Here is a 20,647-nt window from a genome sequence, read left to right on the forward strand (position 1 = left end):
CCAGTGAAAGTATAATTTCACTTGAACTATATAAGATCATTTCTTAGAACAGCACAATCCAGGACCTTCATTATTTTTGCCAACTGAACATGTACAGAGAGAATGGGTGGAACATTGGAATTTCTAGTATGTGGCTGGAAAACAAGTGATATTCTAATGTTCAACTACTGTTCCATCTACATCTTTATTTCCTTAGGTTTTTTTTTTGTTTCTTACTTGGTTTCTAACTATGGAAAACTATTCACTAAATCACCTTTAGCCAGCAAGCTTTAGCCAGTAAGCATAACTGAACAGAGACCCTAGCAACCAACCAAAAAAAACCTCTACTTCACTATAACTATCGAGAAATCACTGCAATACTAGACTCTCTTAATTCCTCTTTTCAAGCTCTAAAGTATCACTGCCATGAGAAACTTTGCAGAAATGTAAAATGAAGTTGGTGGGTTGTGCTATAGGGGAAGGTAAGTGTGGAGACAAGGAAAGCAACATCCCTGACATCCCTCAGGAATCATCACAACTTGACCCTGGCATTGACTTAAATCCTGTCCCAGATTCAGTCTAAAGGTATCACATTTCACCCACATAACCAAGAGTCGCATTTTGTCTTCACAGGCTGTGTTTCCGTATCTAACCCAGGTCATTTCAAAACGCTTCAGTTAATAACAATCACACAGTACCTGCAACTTGAAGGCTTTCTGTCAAAAATGAATCCCAACCTGCATTAACCACTTTCCTTTACTTACAAACTGTGGGCTTTCCCTTCTCCTCTTGTGACTCCATTTTACTTGTGTCCAAATGCCATATCTCCGCACACTTGGGTTTTCCAGGGCCCAGAGATATGGCACTACATGGCATAGTGGCAAGCCAAAACGACAAAATATTTGTATGTACTTGGCCATTTGTGGTATTTATTCAGGCAAACTCTAACCAGAGCTCACAAATGAATGAGAAATCAGAATGATGAGCTGATAACAGCCCAGAAAACTGAGGCAAGCAATTTACCCTCATGGTGCTACCTTCAGAGTCCCTCAAACAGACTGTCAATGTTCAAATAATGAAGGTTTGTAATTTTAAAGTTTCTACATTTCATTCAGAACTTCCTAAATCCATTGCCTTTCAAAATTTGTAATTTTGATAACTCTATCTCAGTAAAGGAAGAGAAGAGGAAAGGGGGAAGGAAGTTGGGAGGGAGGGAGAGAAGAAGGTAGGCGGGCAGTGGGCGGTGGGGAGTCTACTGGATCCTAGGATGAGACCGACACATGCACTAGTATGTGAAATAAAAACCTAGAAAGACGGCAGCAATGCAAATGATTTCAGGCTACAAGTCCCCTTGCAAAAGATGGAATCAGAGACTGAAAAGGAATGACACAAAGAAGCCTGTACTTGCCTAGTCTCTTCCTAAGCAAGCAAAGGAAGCCAGACTAAGTGAAATCCACCCCTCCCCTCCTCAGTCACTAACAGCATAAAAAGGATCTATTCTTTGTGACCTTACAAGATAGGTACTGACTGCATACCCCCTACCCTGCAGGCTTGTTAGAAGAAATGAAGGAAGAACACAGTTCAGATCTGGAAGAAGAAACGCAAATTTAGGGTCTCACCACCCTTAAATTCTATGCCCCACTTCTAGAAAAAAAAAAATTCTGCATTCATCTATTCATTGAACGGGTATACATTATATAAGAAAAACTGTTCTGACCCAGCTAAATGTCCCTAAATTGGTTTTGATCCTCTCCTGTCTTGGGTTTTGCCAAATTAATTCCCTTCCTGTTCTTCCAAACTTCAATTATTTGAGAGTTTTTTAATCTGATTTTTTTTCCAGAACTTTCTCAAATGAATAGCTGCTATCCCATTACCAAGGTCTTTTTCCTATATCAACTAAATATTGGGTTTAATCCTAACCCTGAAAAAAGTGTTGTTTCTTGAGAAAAAAAAAATAGTATGAGGCACTTCTACAAAGTTAGGCTACACTTAATGTATTAGTATACTACAGCATAGGGGTAAAATAAAATGTAAAAACACTAACCCACCATCCACCCTCTGCATGCGTGCACACACACACACTCCCTCCATCAAAAAGTGCAATTGACCTTATGTCCAAAGGCTTCCAAGTTTAGCAAGTGGAACCTAAATTATTTTTTAACAGCTGCCCTCAACTCTTATTTTTTTGGCTTGGGGACCTTATTTCTAATCCTCACATTCTCTCAAACTAAATAATCAACATTTATTTTTGACAGCATATAGAACTGTTGTATAGTTAGAATCTCTTTAACACCCTCAATGCTCCTTGAATCTCCTGGAATCATGTTGAATGCCCTGTCTTTTTTAACCCTTTTTCAATGGTGAAAGCTAGAGGAAAACACTCTCAAAAAGGATCAAAGGGTAATCACTAACTTTGTGATTCAGTTTTTAAATTTACTGATTCATGTATACCCTGCCTACTTCCAAAAAAGATCTAAAGTAGTTCATCTCAACAACTAACACAAGGCATGTGGAATCACCATATTGCCATCTTCGACCTCATCTCCCATAAATACTTCTGGAGTGATGCTCTGCCTTGTTCAGTGAAATACTGAAATTCAGTAAGCAGAGTAATATACTTGAATTCATAACCAAGCACATTCACAGTCCTTTTTTTTTTCTATAGACTTTCTCACCACTTAGGAACTCCTCAGATCCTAAAGCTATGCAAATTGTCTGAAGTGAAATGCTGGAACTGACCCATTTACTCCACAGTTCCATCCCAAACTTCCCAAGATAGAAAGCAAAAAATGTAACAAAAACATAGCTCCATAGCTTTCACTGGCTGTGTAACAGCAGATGAAGGGTTCTTACCTTTCTTGAATGAACACATCATACATAAACGAGCAAAAGGCAGATAATTTGAAACCTTTATTTTAACATCAGTGTCAACCTCCTTTCTCATCCAGCCTTCTTTCCCAGCTTGCTAAAAATCAGCAGTACAGGAAACCAGAAGGAACCAAGATAGGCTAAAACTCACTCTGGCTGGAAAGCAGCTTGGTAGCATCAGAATTGGGCTGCTATCACAATGAAAGAACTATTAATGAGATCACTCACCAATATTCACCTCATGTGTGGGGTTACTAACAATCAATGAAGGGCTGACACCAGGCAGGAAAAGGGAGCAGAAGGAAAAGTGGACTAATCATCATTATTTACATCTCACACTCCCCTTGCCACTCCTACTTAAGCAGCAGCCTCTACTCTGACTCCAAACTTCTGTGCCTGGTTTTCCAAGTTGTCTATCATCAGCCCACTCACCCTAGACTCAGAGACTACCAAGTGCCAAGATCTGGAAGGGACCATTGAAATCTTTTCCAGCATTTCCCATACTGGATTATAGATTGTGAATTATAATGCCAAGAATGAAAGTGCCCTGTGGTCATATAAATTAGGAAATAAGGCACATCACTTCTCCTTCTCTAATATTCAAAACTCATATACACATTACAAAAGACTTTTAACCTGGGCAGAACAAGTCACCCATTTAATTTTGTCTAGCCCATCAAGTTCCAAAACTATCTGAGAGTAGATCACACTTTTTTGGTCTGGAACACAACCTATGAACGTCCACAGAACTATGTTCCATTCCAGCTTGGGGTACTTTTGCTCTAAAACTACTCTAAACCTCTCAACTTGTGGAAAAAGAAAATGAGGCTTTTAAAGAGTGCCTTCCCAAGGTCACTCAACTAGTTAGGACAGCCAAGCCTGGAGTGTGGGTCTCCACTGGTCTCCCGACTGACTCCCAAACAAGCACTCTTTCTTACACAATTTTGTTCTCATTTCTACCAGCACTTCCTTGCCCGCAAAACCTAATCACCCATTTTGTTTCTGTGCCTTCTTCACCATTCCCTCTTTTTAGAATGCCCCCCACCCCCCGACTCCCTCCGTGTCTATCCAAATCACTTCAGCCTTCTAGGCCCCATATTCTCCAGGAAGTCTTCTCAAACACTTCAGCTTATCTCACTATCCCTTCTCTGAAAGCCTATTGCACTTAGTTGGTATTAGGCATTCAAGTGCCTGTTTCAAAATCATTTTATAGGTGCTGGACTTAATTTTTCAACTAAACTGCACACTCCTTCAAGACACTATATATATTTTAGGTGTCTGTACTCTTTCTAGTACCTTGCACATATCAAACACTCCATGAATATTTGCTGACTGATACAAGGAAAACGATTAATGTTTTTTAAACAACGGAATAAGTGAGATTTGACCATAGTAAATTATTACAGCCTACTAACCTGGCACGTTACAAGCACATCAAGTTCCGTACAGCCTATTTATGCTACCAAAGTGCGGGTAAGCCCTGAAACACATAGGAAATGAAGACCACATGAAAGTCTTAGTTTGATCCTCCACCCACCAGAAATGAGTCTTCCTTCATTTTCACAAGCCTGCAAAGCTCCAACTAGCCTCCTACCTGCTAATCCCACAATTTCATCTTTGCTTCCCTTGGTCAGTTGTACAAAAGGAGGCTGCCCTAAGAACCCAGTACATAGCAGCCGAGTGAGGGGGAAAATAATGGATTTGCAAATTTTCAGTCATAGTGCTCACATGGCTTCCTAATCAAGACTACACAGAAAGAAATGCAAATAACGACAGACAGGTAATATTATCTGGCACATCAGGGTATGCTGACAGTACTAGAACCCCAGCATTCCCATTTATACTTTGTTTGCTGGAAACCACTTTTTAATGAGGCTTGATATCTGGGAATATTCACTTGTATTCAAAGAATATTCAAATAAACAATACCATACCAAATGGTAATTCTGACTTCTCAAATGCATAATGAAAAGAACACCATGTTCAACTTTCGCCTCCTCACTTACCCTCTTATCTTCTATCATGAGACTCTTCACAATCACATACTTGAACTTCAGGGCACAATTACTCAAGACAAGTGTCCCTGCAGAATACGAAACTACCTCTGCCAGTTTCACTGCATATAAAGTGTGGGACTTCTCAAACCCCATCCAAAGCTTTCATTTTAAATAAGAACCAACAGTAGTGAAAAATAAATCAACATAAAAATGTAGGTTCTCATTAGACAAGTTTCTTATTTTTCCTCTAGTACTATAAGTAAAACCACAGTTAGTCTGGAACAATTTTATCAGGACATTTCATTATGAGTTAGGAGCCTCTTCTTAAAAGGGAAGTCAAAATGAGCTACTCTAGACAAAACCATAGGAGTCAAATGATGTGTCCATTAACACCCAAAGTATACACCCCACAGTTAGCTAGCTACTGCTCTGAACCCACATAAGCTTAAAAGCCAAGCTGTTCAAGCTAATATTTCTGGTTTCTAATCACAGTATCATACTAGCAGCAACCTTGATGACACGTGGTGACAACTGATTTCATTTCTACACACAAAAAAAACACAGTATGTATTTAGGATAACGCTTAGAATCTCTAATAATTCTTAACATTTACAAGCACTCCTGTAACATACATTTCTGTCCAAGTTCACAGTTTAGTTGCCTGTTTCCTAATAAGCTCTCACATTTCTTAGTGATAGTTCAGTAAATCTTCCAAACTGAGTACAGTGGGACACCAGAGGTTTTATTTTAATGATCACCACACACATATGTCTGACCATCCAGCATGGACACAAACGTGATAAGCAGCAAACAGTTCTACCTTTTCCCAGAGAACCAGACATACATGATGATTTTATTCCCCACTGTGTGTTTTTAACCTCAGAAGTGTATTTACAGCTTTCCTACAAAAATTAGGATGCCTAAATGTGAACACTGACAGGATATTTGATGATATTAGGGAACTGTTGTTAATTAACCTAGGTGTGATAATGGTACTATGGGTTTGGGTGGGTTTTTTTTGTTTTGTTTTTTGGGGTTTTTTTGAGTCATTACCACTTAGAAATACATACCAATTTCTCACATCACATCTGGGAGGAGAGAATGAGTAGATGGCATAAAGGTGAGACATGAGTTGGCAATTGTTGAACCTGGTGGTGGTGTATCAGTACATTGGGGATTGTTATACTGTTCTCTGTACTTCTGTATATGTTCAAATTTTTCTATAAAGTTTTAAAGAAACTTTTTAAAAAGTTAGACCTTACACCCACACAAAGATATTCAAATGATATTCAGATATGAAGGTAATATAATATTCAGCTAACCAAAGTAACCTGGGTTTTGAATCTAGAAAAGTAGCAGAAAAATAATCACAGCAAGGAAAGGAATGGTATTAATGGTACATTTCAAACTTGGCCTTTAAAAATTAAAAATTTTTTACACCCAGAAGAAACTGGAATGGGCACATTTTCTCTCAAAAGCCAGATGGATAGACATATACATCACAAGCCCAGTCAAATATTTATTAAAAGTAGAACAATCAAAAACAACTGCGTAAGTTATCTTTATCTTTACTTGGCCTTCAAAAATGTTCATGGGAATCTGGAGGCCCCTCTTGCTTACTTACTGAGAAGGGCCACATAGCAAAGCAGGATAACCATGCAGGAAGCAAAACCACTTATAAGCAGCTCTTACAAATACTGTCCTAAACCAACCACTGATAGCAACCAAATCCTAGGCAGCATTTTCTAATTCATGTACTAGGACACATATTGACATTTCAATTCCTATTTTAAAGCAAAAGAGAGGCAGAGAAACAGAGAGAAAGAGGTCACACTGTACAGTACCCTCCCACCTTGGCAAAGTTGAAGCCACAGTTAGAATTATCCTAATAAGTGGTGAGCCTCAACACTCAAAAGAACTCCGTAAGATCCATTTTAGCCAATAAACCACCAGTTCTAGAACCCAAGGACAACTGATTCAATCACTAACATCAGAATCTATGGCCACCAATACCACCACCCTCCCTTCCTCCCCAACCACTAGCCACCATCACCACCAGCAGCCCAACCAAAAAGCAGTTCAAACAGAAAAGAACAACCCTAACAGGAAGGCTTCCTTTTTAAAAATATTTAAACTTGACACCCAAACACACACACAGAACCAGCCGTCTAAACCTCTAAACCTGTACAGTTACCGCATATGAGACTTAAACTGTCATTAACAAAGCTTACATTTGAGCATTGCAAACAATACCATAATAACAGCAAAAACCAAAGGGAAAAGGAAAAGTTTCTTTCAGGAACCTCAAACCATCACATCAGGTGCAGAAAAGGCTAGAAACCAAATCCTAGCTTGGTTTTGTTCTTAAGAAAGCCGGACCAACTCTGCAGAGTCTCAAAGCGCTCTGTATGTGTGGTGTGTTGGGGGTGGAGGAGAAAAAAGGGGGTTACCTTTATACAGGCCAGTGACCCATGCCAGCACTAAATCAGATCCATCCAGGTAAAGAGAGTTTCCCTCTGACCCCTGGACAATCTCCCCCTACCTGCCCCCCATCACCACCCCCAAGGAGCCCTTTAGCTGGCAGGAAAATGTGCATTTGGAAATCAATGCTGCAGGTGCCCAAAGAATAAAGAAAGACACACATAGATATACACACACACAAAGCCAATCAGAAAGATTAAAAAAAACACAAAAAAAAAGGAAAAGGAGAGGGACAATTGGGTGACAAGCCCTTCAGATACCAGCTAGGATTTTATTCTTTCCTCCCACCAGTCCTCTCTAGTATACATTTTTCTGTCCTTTAACCGAATTGCTCATGTACACACACATGTGCATATGTATGTGTATAGATAATATTACAATTAACCCTTTCTGTAATAGACCCCTGTTCGGAATACAGAAAGATATTCCATCCTTTCCTCTCTTCCCTCCCCTCCTCCCTCCTTTCTCCCAACCAGGAGAAAACGCCCCCTTCCCCAGCTTCACCAAAAAAAAGAAGAAAAAAAAAAGGAAAGAAAGAAAAAAGAAATGAAAAGAAAAAAAGGGGGCAGGGGAGGGGGGCAAAGAACCACAAAACCCCATCAGTCTCTGGTCCCGAGGACACCCAGGAAAGGTCTATACAAACACACACACAGGGACATATGGCTCTGTATAAAGCACACAGAGAACCGTCCACAGGCGCCCCAAACCCAGCAGAGACTTCCACCAGCCAAGAAGCCATGATTGGGGAGGGAGAGGAGGAAGGAGTAGGGGCAGAGCTCTCCGTGGAGGGGGGCGCATTGTTGTGATGCCTGCACCCCTTTCTTTCTGCCCATCTGCTGTGGAGGGGGTGCGGGGAGGGGGCGCAGGGGGAACGCGAGAAAGAACGAGGAAACCTGGAGACCAGGCACGGCTTGTCGATTCCCTCCTGCTGCCTGTCTGCCCGCGCCCCCAGCTCCCCCCCAACAATAAGACATCAGCCTAGACAGACAGACAGACCGGAGCGCGGCGGGGGAGGCAGCAGAGCCGGGCGCAGCCGGGGGGGGGGGGGTCGTGCCTATAAAGGGAAACCGGGGGGAGGGAGGTCCCCCTTACCTCCAGCGCTTCAAAAGTGACAAAGCTGGTCATGGCAAATCCATCAATGATGTCCTCTTCGGCTGAGGTGGACTCTCTCCGCTTCCTCCGCGGGGGTCTGGGCCGGGACGGGGCGGAGGACGGGGGCTTCCCATTGTCTTCCTTGTCGGAGCCCGACGACGAGGCGAACGAGGGCGCCCGGGTCCGGCCGGCCCCGCCGCCGCCGGCCGCGCCGGCCCCCAGTCCGCCCCGGGAGCGCCTCTCCCGGTCTCGCTGAGACCGCGACCGCCGCTTTTTGCGGAGTCCATGGCCCCGCGTCGGGCCATCCATGGCTCTGCTTCGCCGGGGTCTCCCCGCTCGCCGCCTGCCCGCCACAGGCTCCGGCCGCGGCCGCACAAAAAAATTGACACCAATCCCTCCCTCCCCCTTCTCGGCTTCCCTCCGCCCCGAGGAGGGCGCGGGGGAGACGGCGGCCGAAAGAAGGGAGAGAAGGGAAGAAAGAGCGGAGAAAGAAAAGGGGGAAGGGGCGGAGAGAGGGAGGAGGGACGGGAGCGAGGGCGAGAGGCGAGGAGCCCAAGTGCGGGGCTGCCCACAGCACCGAGGGTCGGAGATTCCTGTGAGCAGCGCCGAGCAAAGTAATGGCTGAACACACAGGTCTCCTTTAGAGGGGGAAAAAAAAAAAAATAACTCACCAAGCAGGCAATAAATCAGAATAGCGGAATGCTTTGATCAAGAGACTAGGAGGCTCCGGGGAGCCCTCCCCGCGGCCATTCTCCGCCGCGCCCCCCGCCCCCCGAAAACGCCTGCCCCCCCCCTCGACTCCAAATCGGGCCCGAAAAGGTCGCGGGAAAGTGGGGGCAATGAACTTCACCCGCCCCTCGCGCAGGAAAACACCCCCGACGCCTCTCACACACGCCTCAGACAAAACTCACTCCCTGGCTCCAAAATTTTTAAGAAATGCATCCAGGGGAGGCCAAGGCTTCTAAGCGACCAAAGAGGGACGAGACCCCCCAGAGAGGGAAGCATAATAATGAAATAATTAGAAGGGGAGAGGACGAAACTGGAAGAGGTGGAGAAGGGAGGTGGAGGAAGGGAAGGAGGATGCTGGAGCAGTTGTGGGGTTTGCTTTTCGGGCTTGGAGGGGGGAGGAGGAGGAGATGAAAGAAGAGAAGAAGCAGCCCCTGAGGCTGCCACCCACCCCCCCTCCTCAAAAAAACATTTTCTCCAGTCCCAGAGAAGAGGTCACCCTTCCTCAAAAAAGGGAGGGGGCGAGTCAGTCGACGAGGAAAGCAGAAAGAAATCTCCAGCGGGAGAGACACCGGTGTGCCGCCGCCGCCGCCTCTTCTCTTCGCCCAGCCTGAGGGAGAAGCGCGGCCAGGAAGCGCCGGGAACGCCGCTCTCGCCGCCGCCGCTAACGCTGCCACCGCCGCCGCCACGAGAGCCCCGAGCCGGAGGGTGCACGGCGTGTCCCCCGGCGGCTGCAGCAGGAGCCCGGGCACGGCCCCATCCTCCGCCCGCCTGCCTCGCTCAGCTCCCGCTCCTCCCCCTCCGCGGCCGGCCCACCGCCGCCGCCGCCCGCCTCAGCCCAGCCCCGCGCCCGCCCGCGCGCGCCGCGCGCACGCGCACCACCCTCCCCGCTCCTCGCTCGGCGCGCGCTCCCGCCCCCGCGGCCCCGGCCGGCTGGATCACGTGGCCGGCCGGGCTCCCTCCACCCCGCCCCCTCCCCAGTTGTAGAGTGTGTAGAAAGCAAAAGGCTGGGGGCTGGCCGCGCTCGCGAGCCCAGGGCATGCGCGCTGGGGCGGCCGGGCCTGCGCACTGGGGGCGGAGGGGAGCCAGGAAAGGGGAGCGAGGGCGGGTGGGGGCGTGGAGGGTGCCGCCCGCGTGGGGTCAGCTGCGACCCGCCAGAGTTGGCGCGCGGGAGTGTGGGAGCCGCGGAATGTTCCCGCCAGTCGCACCGGGGTCAAGTGCGGGCCGCTGTCGCCTGTCTACTCCGCGCGTCCAGCTCCGCGCCTTCCTCGGGACACTTGTCCTTGGACCCCCCTACCCCAGGCCAGCTGGAGGCTCCCCGGCCGCCTTCTCCAGAGACCCCCTCCCAGGGTATTTTCCTGGTGCGACCTTCGCAGGGAGGGAAGGAGGGGATTCAGAGAAGGATACCGGGGCGTAGGGGGCGGGGGTTCCCCGAGATGGGGCGCGACTGCAGGCGACAGAAAACGGAGCGGGTGCCAAAGCGCGGGCCTCTGCTCCGCTGGGGGGCACTGGGAGGCCCCATGGCAGAGTTGGAAACTTTTCTCCCACGTGGTAGCACAACGCGTGGCCGAGTGACCCCGCACCCTAATGACCTCTGAGCCTTCCTAGCCTTCGAGCGGGGGCCCTTGAGAGGCGCGGGAGGCTTCGGAGCAGCGAGCGCGCGTCCGGGTGCCGAACTTGAACCTCAGCTGCAGCCGCCTAGGGCGAGGAGGCGGGGCTGGAGGGGGCGGGGACCGCCGCAGACCGAGGACCCGTTAGACCCGCAAAACACAGACCCTGCCACAGAGGGCTTCCTTTATCTGGGGAGAGGGGGGTTCCCTGCTTTTCCTGTCACTGCCCCTCCTCCCGCCGCAAAGTAGCTGATGCTTATAAAAAGTTGTATTAAAAGAGTTGACTGCAGCCCAGAATAGATCAACAAACGCGACCAGCCTCTCTGGGTAAAATAGCTGTACATTTTCGGGGCACTGGAATTTCTGATACGGATCAGAAAAACGCCGACAACCCTTTCCACCAGCCTGTTAGTTACGCACGTCAGTTTATGTCCGGGCACATAAACACCGTGGCACATCACCCCTTACCCCCAGTACCCTACCCTTGGAAGAAAAGGAAAATGAACGGACGTTTTTTAATTGCCCACAATGAATCAGGCACCGTACTGGGCGCTTTGTACATGATTTTTCCTCTTTGAATCTAAATCTGCACGTTTTGTTAGTACAACTGGAAGGAGGTAGAAAAGAAAAAGGGTGACAACCTGACATACCTAATATTCATTCAATCATTTCTTCATTTAACAATTATTAGAGCCTGTTATGTACCAAGAACTGTGCTGGGAATACAGTGGTCCATAAAACAGAGATCTTCCTTCTTAGATCTTAATGTTCTAGCAGGCAAACCTCACTCATCTTGCACTTACGACAATTTAATGGTTGGTCATTCCCTTAAGGCACAGTTGTTCAGTGTCCCCATTTCCGGATCCCAGGTCTTGATCTTTCTGAAGTCGAGGTAGGGGATGGGACCGGATAGGATGGTGGACGCCAAGAAACAAGAGCGAAGAGCAGCAACCACTGAACCGTGAATGAGACTCAAGCTTTCTAAGTGTCCAGGGAACAAACCATTTGACCTTAGGCAAGACTGTTAAATGATTAGTTTTCTCATCTGTAAGTCAAAGAGTTTCAATATGTTCAGTAAGTCCCTTTTCAGGTCTACCACTGGCCTTCTCAAAACACATATTTTCAAGTAGATTGAGTGCTGTATTTCTTGAAACTAGTAACTGATAGATGGGATCTGACGCAATTTATTAGGAACACGGTGCCACCTTCCAAAATTACCTGCCTAAGATAACTGAGCCTGCTGCCCCTGGAACCATTAACTAAAACAGTACCTCTGTACACAGTGCAACTTCTTAGGCATTGTCCCAGCAGCTGCTGAAATCTACTCTGAGGTTATCAATCTCATTCCTACAAAAGAAAAAAAAAAAAAAAAAAAAAGGCAAGGTCTTTGTAATTTAAAGCAAGGATCTGGGCTTATTTTTAGTATTTTTAAGAATGTGGAACATAAATACTGATAAGTTTCAAGGAAAACTAGCAACTAGCATACTTACAGTCACTTTTCAACAACTTTGGGGGTTGGGTTGAGGAAGGTGTGAAATTGGCAAATATAATAAAAAGTATAATATTAGTGACTTTCCAGAGTAGCCCTTGGCAGTCCTGTCTTTAAAGAGTAATGTCTGATAGGAAAAAAAATGGATGGTAATGCATTGCATCCAAGAACCTTGCCTCTGGCAAGAGTAATTTGCAAATGCATTTTGGGATAATGTTTAAATGATTTTTTTTCAGGGTGCAAGTGTAATGCTCACTGGAATTGGTAATGCCTTTTGGGTCAGAGTCTCAATTTTCTTCCATCAGAGAATTAAAATTGTTTGTGGATTATATTGGCCATATTTGTTTCTGATTCTCCATACTATGTTGTAAGAGCTAATGATTAACAGACACCATATAATAAGCTAAGCACTTACTATGTGCCAGGCATTGTTCTAAGTTGCATTAAAATAAATCTCATTTAATTCTTATAAATCTTGAAAAAGGTTTTGTTATATCTGTTTTACAGGTAAGTAAACTGAGGTGTAAGAAGTTTAAGCATACTTGCCATAGCTGTTTTGTGGTAAGCTGAATTTGGCCTGAGTGACTCCAAAATTTGTTCTCATAATTGTTATGCTGAAATGCCTTCCTCAGAATGACTCCTCAAGCAATCAAATGCTATATATATGGTACAACCACTTTGGAAAACTGCAATATATCTTAAAGGTAAACATATGAAAACACTTTGGCCCAGAAATTCCTTTCCTAGGAATATGCTAATATCAAATATATACCAAAAGATATCTGTTAACAGCTCAGAGCAACACTATTTATAATAACCCCCAAACTGGAAAACAATCAGAATGTTCATTGACAGTAAAGTAAATAATTGGTGATATATTCATATAACGGAACACTATACATCACTAAGAATGAACAATCTGCTTTTTTTTTAAATTAATTAATTATTTTATTTATTTATTTTTGGCTATGTTGGGTCTTCGTTGCTGTGCGCGGGCTTTCTCTGGTTGCGGCGAGTGGGGACTACTCTTCGTTACAGTGCGCGGGCTTCTCATTGCGGTGGCTTCTCTTGTTGCGGAGCACAGGCTCTAGGCGCACGGGCTTCAGTAGTTGTGGCACGCAGGCTCAGTAGTTGTAGCTCATGGACTCTAGAGCGCAGGCTCAGTAGTTGTGGCACACGGGCTTAGTTGCTCCACAGCGTGTGGGATCTTCCCACCAGGGCTCGAACCCGTGTCCCCTGCATTGGCAGGTGGATTCTTAACCACTGCGCCACCAGGGAAGCCCAAACAATCTGCTTCTAAATGCAGTATTATATATGAATCTCATAAATATGATGCTAAGTAAAAGAAGTGAGACACACAAGAGTATGTATTGTACAAAAACAGGCAAAAACTCTTTTGTGCTATCAGAAGTTAGGATAGTAGTTACCCTTGAAGGGAGCTGATGACTGGGAGGGCCATAAATGGGGCTTCTGGAGAGTTGGTCATGTTCTGTTTCCTTTGCTTGGTACTGGCTGCACATGTGTGCTCAGTGTGTAAAACTTCATCAAATTACATTTCTCTGTAGGTATATTACACTTCAACAACAACAAAAAATGTAATGCTATGTGGGGGTACTGTTTGTGTACATATGAGTACCTATATAAGACTTCATTTTTTTTCATGTACTGATGTCACTACCAAAATGCTCATCAACAGTAAAATGGATAAGAAAGCTCTGGTTTATTTACACAATACCATACAGTGTGACTATCCAATGGAATACTGTAAGTAAACCAAAATAAAGCATAGCATATCATCAGATTTCTTACTGGGCAGAACAAAAGATAAAGCTTAAACTTGAAATGGGCAGCTTGAATGAATTCATAATTCATATCAGCAGACGCTTAGGTGAATTCTTAGCTAAAAGTTTGTAGTTGATAAAGAGTAAAGCTAAAAAAATAATTCCAAAAAGTTTGCTTCTTTAGTAGGGAAGACGCTCAAGTGGTTCTGGAATACACAAAGGAAAAAACTTACATCTGTATTAAGGAATAAACTACTTAACCCAGGAGAGCCTCTCCAGTTGTGCAATCTTTTATTCGAATCAATGATTAATACTCAAACTACATCTTGAACATTCAACCTTGACTAGGCAGAGAATACTATTATAGCTCAACAACTGAACTAAACTCTGAGCCTTCTATGCAGTGGTAGCTATTTTGGGTATCAGATTTCCTAAATTACTAAATTTTTACATCCCTCTAAGTCTTGCACTTTGCACTCTGCCAACACGGCAATTATTAATACATCCTTCTTGATATTACATATTGGTATATAATGTTTGAATTTAATTTATTAGGAAAATTGATTTTTAACTCAAGGCACTAAGGTTTATGTTTTGGTCATCTATAACTTTCAGTTACGTACTTTGTGTGTGTGTCTGCCCTGAGACCAAGGTAGAAATGAGCTGGCTAATGGACCTATCTTTGTGCCATTTCCAAATGAACAAATAAGGAGACTAACACATTAATGTCCCTCTCTAACATTCGTAAGTCGTTTTTTATAGTAAGTATTCCTGGGGAGATGTGATAGCTTGCTTTAACTGACAGGTAGCCCATCAGCAGTAACATTGTTGCAACTTTGCACTGATTATCACCTGCTGTTTTAATTTTTTTCTGCACTGGAAGTTGTTTTTCAAACTGCAGTTTTAATGTACACAAAAAGTGGGGGAGGAAACATGTAGTTCAATTTGCTATATGTTGTGCAGCTTTTATAATATCGTACAATAATACAATCTTTCATCATCTCTGCAGGTGCCCCTGATGAATGACACATTGATCAACCCGTATTCTTCAGACTCTGCCATATGAAGCCAATGAAAGATACCTGCTGGTGACCAAATGATGATCACATGAAAAGGTAGTTCTGGCAAATTTAACAAGCTTTAGATTTTCACAAAACCAATTAGTCTTCCTATTCCTTCTCAGGGCAATCCTTTCTGTTGATACTTAAAGGGTCATTGACATGGTCAGGTGGGGAAATTGATGGATAATCATAAGAAAAAACTGTAAATGACTCTTTAATGCTACCAGTGGGAGATCTCCGTATTTATTACTGATTATAACTCTGAGGATCAATTTCTCTATTGGATTTGGTAGATGACTTGTGATGGTTCATGATTTTTATTTGAAGAGCAGTATAGATCTAAAGGGATCAGATTCAGATAACATCCTGGTTGAAGAAATTATCAATCCTTTGGAATTACATGAAGAATATAATAAATTATAACCCAGACCTAATTATAAGCTCCTATTTATAAAGCCTAGTAAATTATTTTACATTTCAGTTCTGTTCAAGGTCTTTCACCATCTGGTCCCAGTTACAGTATTAACCTCCTTTATTCCAGCATATATATTTCTATGCATCCTAAGCTAGCTCTTACCCAGAACATTTTCCATGCCTTTGCCCATGCTAGTCCATCACCCCAGAATCTCCTCTCCTGCCATCTGGACTTACTGAATGTCTACTCATCCATCGAGACCAATTTATTCATCAACACCAACTCATCCAAAAAGTTTATGCAGATTGCTACTTCCATTCAGAATCAACAGCCTCTTCTCTCCTTACATGGCACTTTAATTTATGTATATTTCAATGTATTATTATATATTTAAAAATAATATAATGAACAATCATGTACTCTCCCATAAGCTTAAGAAATAAAACATTTCCAAAAAACTTGAACCCTCCTATGTATCTACTTTCGTACTGAGTCCTCCTCACTCTCTACTCCTCAGCCTCCCCGCCCTTCCCCACCCTCCCCATAGAGGATCATTATCTTGAATTCCATGCTTATCATTGCATGCATTTCTCTATATTTTTGCTTCATTGGAAGTATCCCTAAACAACATATAGTATTCTTTTGCATGTTTCAAAATTTACATAAATGATATCAACCTAAATCTATTCTTTTAAAACTTGTTTTTTATATTTGATGTTTTATTTGTGAGAGTTATTGGTGTTGATACATATAGTTCCTATGCATTCATTTTCACTGTTGCCTAATATTCTGGTATATGATTATTCCATAACATTATTTATTTATATCTTGTCTACATTTAGGTTGCTTACAGTTTTTGTCATTATAGATATGCAAGTGCACAAAGAGACACGACCCCTTTTTCCACACTACTGTTACAAAACTTACCACACTCTTCTATTATTTTGTTATTATATACCTCTCATGACTTTTTCCTATCACTTGATAAACTCTAGAGGATAGGGATTGGCAGGTGCCCTATAAATGTTAACTGATTTGATAACTTATCCTTTCTGTATTTGAGTTGAGACTTTGTAGGCTCAGGCTGTTGTCTTTTAATTATAGTACAGAAGAGGACTTGAATTTTTAGATTTTCATACTTCTACTTCAGAAATCCAAAAAGGAAGGAAGCATCAAGGGAGAGTTGATTGGTCAGACTTAGTATAAAAATTGGCTCCTACCAAGCATCTGTCCTCAAAAATGAGTTGGTAGTATTTCTATGTTCCTCAATGCCTCTGTCAATTTTGGAACACAGTAGATGTTTCTCTACGATTATGATTACCCAGTGATCTCATTTTTCTTCAAGTGCCATTAATTCTTTGGAAAGATCCTAAAAAGAGGAAACGACATTTTCATTTGTGATGAAAATTTATTGAGGTTCAGAACAAACAAACACATTGTTTCAACTATCCAAATAAAGAATATTAGCCAGTTTCTAGAATGGGCTCATATTACCAAGAATTTTCATGAAATAGTTATTTCAATAGCAGGTTAGCTGATGAGAAACTAGCTAGCAAAAGAAAATATTTATAATTTGAACTGTTTATAACTTGTCAATACGATTCTACCATATGTATGTTTTCCCCCAAAGTATTATTTCTTAAATTTAAAAGAGGAATATTATATAAAGATATTATTAGCATTATCATTTGTAATAGGGAAAAAACAGGAAAACAACATAAATGTCCTACAATAAAGGGTAATTAAGTAATATAACATGGAAATATGTTACAAGTTTATGGATTCATTAAAATTATACATATGGTTTTTTGAGGATATGTATTTGTTAATCAATGACATAGAACTGTACATACCTTGTGACTACAATTGCTTTTTAAATTATTAAATTATATATTGTCTATATAAAGTTTAGAAGGAACAAAACTACATATATAGTTGCTTTATTTTAGTGGCAATATGGATGGAAATTTATTTTTAAATTGATTTTCTATATGTTAAATTTATAATAATAAACAAAACTGTGTAAGTATAATATTTCTTTTTGAGTGAGATGTGTGTACTAGCGTGACTGACTGTCCTGGTTTGCTTGGAACCAAAGGGTTTCCCTAGATAGAAGACATTCAGTGCTAAAACTGGGACCTGCGCAGCTGGGATGGTTGTTCACCCTATAATGTGTCTTTGATTGGTAGGAGAAGGTGGGAGGAAATTGTCATTTTACTTCAATTTTCAGGAAATAAACTAGATACTAGTTTGGTCACTAACCAGAAATTATTACAATTTAACACTCTACTCTTCCATACTGTGGCTTATCTTGGAAAATTGCACACAAAGTCTTAAAGAGACAACCTTCCACTAATTACATATTCACCTGGTATCCATTTCAACAAATGAAATTACTCTCAGCATACATTAATTGACGTAATTACTGAAACACCAAAATCAGATTAACCACTGTGGCTCAAAGAAAAAAAGAAATCATGGCTCCAGGAAATTGCAAAAGTATTTTTTTAAAAAAGTGCTTTAAAACGTTTTTCAACTTGTATATAGTTTTAAAGAAAGCTAATAAAACATGGCTATTTCATTATTCACTCATGAGACAATTCTGAGTTCTTAACAGTATATTTTGGCTGTATTGCAGCTTAAAAGTAAGTCATCCTAATATCCTGCACTTTGTTGGTTGTTCTTGTAATCTCCATCGTGCATGCTTTAGTGGCATAGCACTCCTGTTTGAAGACAAATTGTATCCACTACTATTATCTATTTTCATAATTAACAATCACGCAGTTATTCTAGAAGCCCAGCAGCAACAACAATGACATCTTTGTACTTGCAAAAAGCAAGTACTTTTCAAATTCCTGGCTCTTTTTTCCTAAAACACTGACATCATAGTAAAACATTGTTCTCCCTGCTTTGGGTTCGAATCGTCTGATAAATTAGAGAAATCTGAAGATAATGAAAGAGGACATATGCTGGTATAATTTTGCAAGGCAAAAAAGTCTATTCTCAGACTTCTTAATTTCTGTTGCTTGAATACATGGAATCTATTGTTTCATGGTTTTACCTCCTCATTTCCTATGCCAGATTATTATTGCCACTTAAAATGTAATCTCGGGCACAATTCACCTTCCATGCTCTTGGTTCCATCTTGGTTCCAGTTACTGTACTATTATTAGAATACCTTTGCTTTCCAGGATCTTATCTTATTTCCAGAAGCTCGTTAACATTCTTGATCATCATCATGACTATTATTATTATTTATTTTTGCTCTTTTGTACAGAATGAGTTCGCTTTGTTGCAAAATTTGGTTTGTTCTCCCTATCATTAATAACTAGTACTACACATTAGTATAGAATTCTGCTTTTGTTGAAAATAACTCCAATAAATCAAAGAAACATAAAAAAAAAAATATGGACATATTGTGGTACGATTCTTCAAGATAAAAACAGAGGTGTGCTCAGATTCTTTGTTACTCTTGCTTGATCACATGGAATCAAGCACTTCACCACCTGCAAAATCTACTGCAAACTTTTGCTTCTCCTATATTATTAATTTCTAATTGCATTTCCCATTAATAATACCTTAATCTTATCTAACAGAAATATAGTGATATTACAACCAAAAATATAACAGGGCAAGAATAAGGGAAAAAAGGAAAAAGAAAGAAGAAGGGAAGCTGTAACTCACCATAAAAAAAAGCCACAAAGAGATTTTATGCGTTATCGTATTGTATGTACCCATTATTGTCAAGCTCTAGGTCTTATACTGTAGAGAAATTGCAAAGACAGAAACAGTAGAGTGTGTTCTGCTCAACACCCACCAAAAGTTAACTTTTCTTGGATTCCCCACATTAGGCATCCCAACCTTAGCTAACAGCATGTCAAAGTTTCTCTACCTCAGCAACTTCATCACACACACACACACACACACACACACACACACACACACACACACACACGCACACCCGGGCTTATCTCTGGTCAAGTCCATTCTCTTTCTTCCATTCTGCCAGAAATCTATTGATTATCCCAATTCACCTTTGTAGTGGACAATCAAAACATAATAACCTTACAGTCACCTTTGATGATGAATGCCAAAACCTTTGAGAAACAGGATATCCACAAAGTCTCAGTGTCATTCCTGAGATCACTTACTAATTATATGGGGAAATAGAATTTTAACATTGCAAACATTTGGTGGCTACCACCTCAACCAAATGACCACACCCTGCAGCACCAAGTATGATATCACACACCTATGATGTGATGCACTGAGGGCACAACAGTACTTACACACTATTCCTTCCAAAAATATTTAACCTGAAACTGATCATTAGGACACAGCTAGACAAATCTAAAGTGAGGGACATTCTGCAAAACGACTGGCCTGAACACTTCAAAACTGTCAATATTGGGAATTCTCTGGTAGGGCGTGGGTTCAATCCCTGGTCTGGGAACTAAGATTCCACAAGCATGTGTCATGGGCTAAAAAAAAAAAAAGAAAAAGTCAATATCACGAAAAGCAAGCAAACAAAAAAGGCGGAGGAATTGTATCAATAGAACAAGGGAGAGTAAAGAGAGGGACAATTGAATGCAACAGATGATCCTTGATTGGATGCTAGACTACAAAATATAAATAAACTACATAGGACACTATTGGGATGATTGGGGAAATTTGAATACAGAGTCTATTTTAGATAATAGTATTGAATCATTGTTAAATTTCTCAGGGAATTATCTTGTGGTTACGTAGGAGAATATCCTTTTTCTTAGGAGATATATGCTACAGTATATAGGGATGAAGTGTCATGATGTCTACAATAAATTCTCAAATGGTTCAGCAATGCCTATATATCCAAGAAGGGAGTAGAGAAAGAGAGAAAAAAAAAAAGAAGCAAATGTGGCAAAATGTTAACAATTGGTAAATCTAAGTGAAGGGTATATGGCTCTTTATTGAATATTCCTGCAGCTTTTCTGAAGGTTTGAAATGTTATAAAATAAAAAGCTGGGGAAAACATATTAAGCCAAAACCTTGCATTTTTACGAAAAAGAAATCCAGAAGTTAATATATTATAGCAAAATGCTTTTCTTCATGCCTACAAGAAAATGCAAAGGACTCCAAATGTGTTGGCCCAAGTGTGACTGTAAAATG

General features: G+C 41.8%; 1 protein-coding gene and 1 long non-coding RNA gene across 5 annotated transcripts in view; one reads left to right on the forward strand and one right to left on the reverse strand.

Annotated features, from left to right (window-relative positions):
- AUTS2 (activator of transcription and developmental regulator AUTS2) overlaps window positions 1-9,960 on the reverse strand; it is a 1,115,781-nt gene extending 1,105,821 nt beyond the window's left edge. For 3 of the 4 annotated variants that reach the window (XM_082358516.1, XM_082358515.1, XM_082358514.1), the window contains exon 1: window positions 8,418-9,960. In XM_082358516.1, coding sequence (XP_082214642.1) covers window positions 8,418-8,726 — 309 coding nt within the window. In that variant the 5' untranslated portion in view covers window positions 8,727-9,960. The remainder of the gene's footprint in view (window positions 1-8,417) is intronic. The other variant, XM_082358518.1, reaches the window with a different exon arrangement.
- Window positions 9,961-10,279: 319 nt separating this feature from the next.
- On the forward strand, window positions 10,280-20,001 carry LOC309613555. Its single transcript, XR_014235783.1, has 3 exons — window positions 10,280-10,493; window positions 15,033-15,138; window positions 15,695-20,001. It is a non-coding gene; the product is annotated as an uncharacterized lncRNA (long non-coding RNA).
- Window positions 20,002-20,647: the final 646 nt, after the last annotated feature.

The sequence above is a fragment of the Balaenoptera borealis genome, assembly GCF_965194805.1.
Source record: "Balaenoptera borealis genome assembly, chromosome: 16".
Taxonomy (NCBI): domain Eukaryota; kingdom Metazoa; phylum Chordata; class Mammalia; order Artiodactyla; family Balaenopteridae; genus Balaenoptera; species Balaenoptera borealis.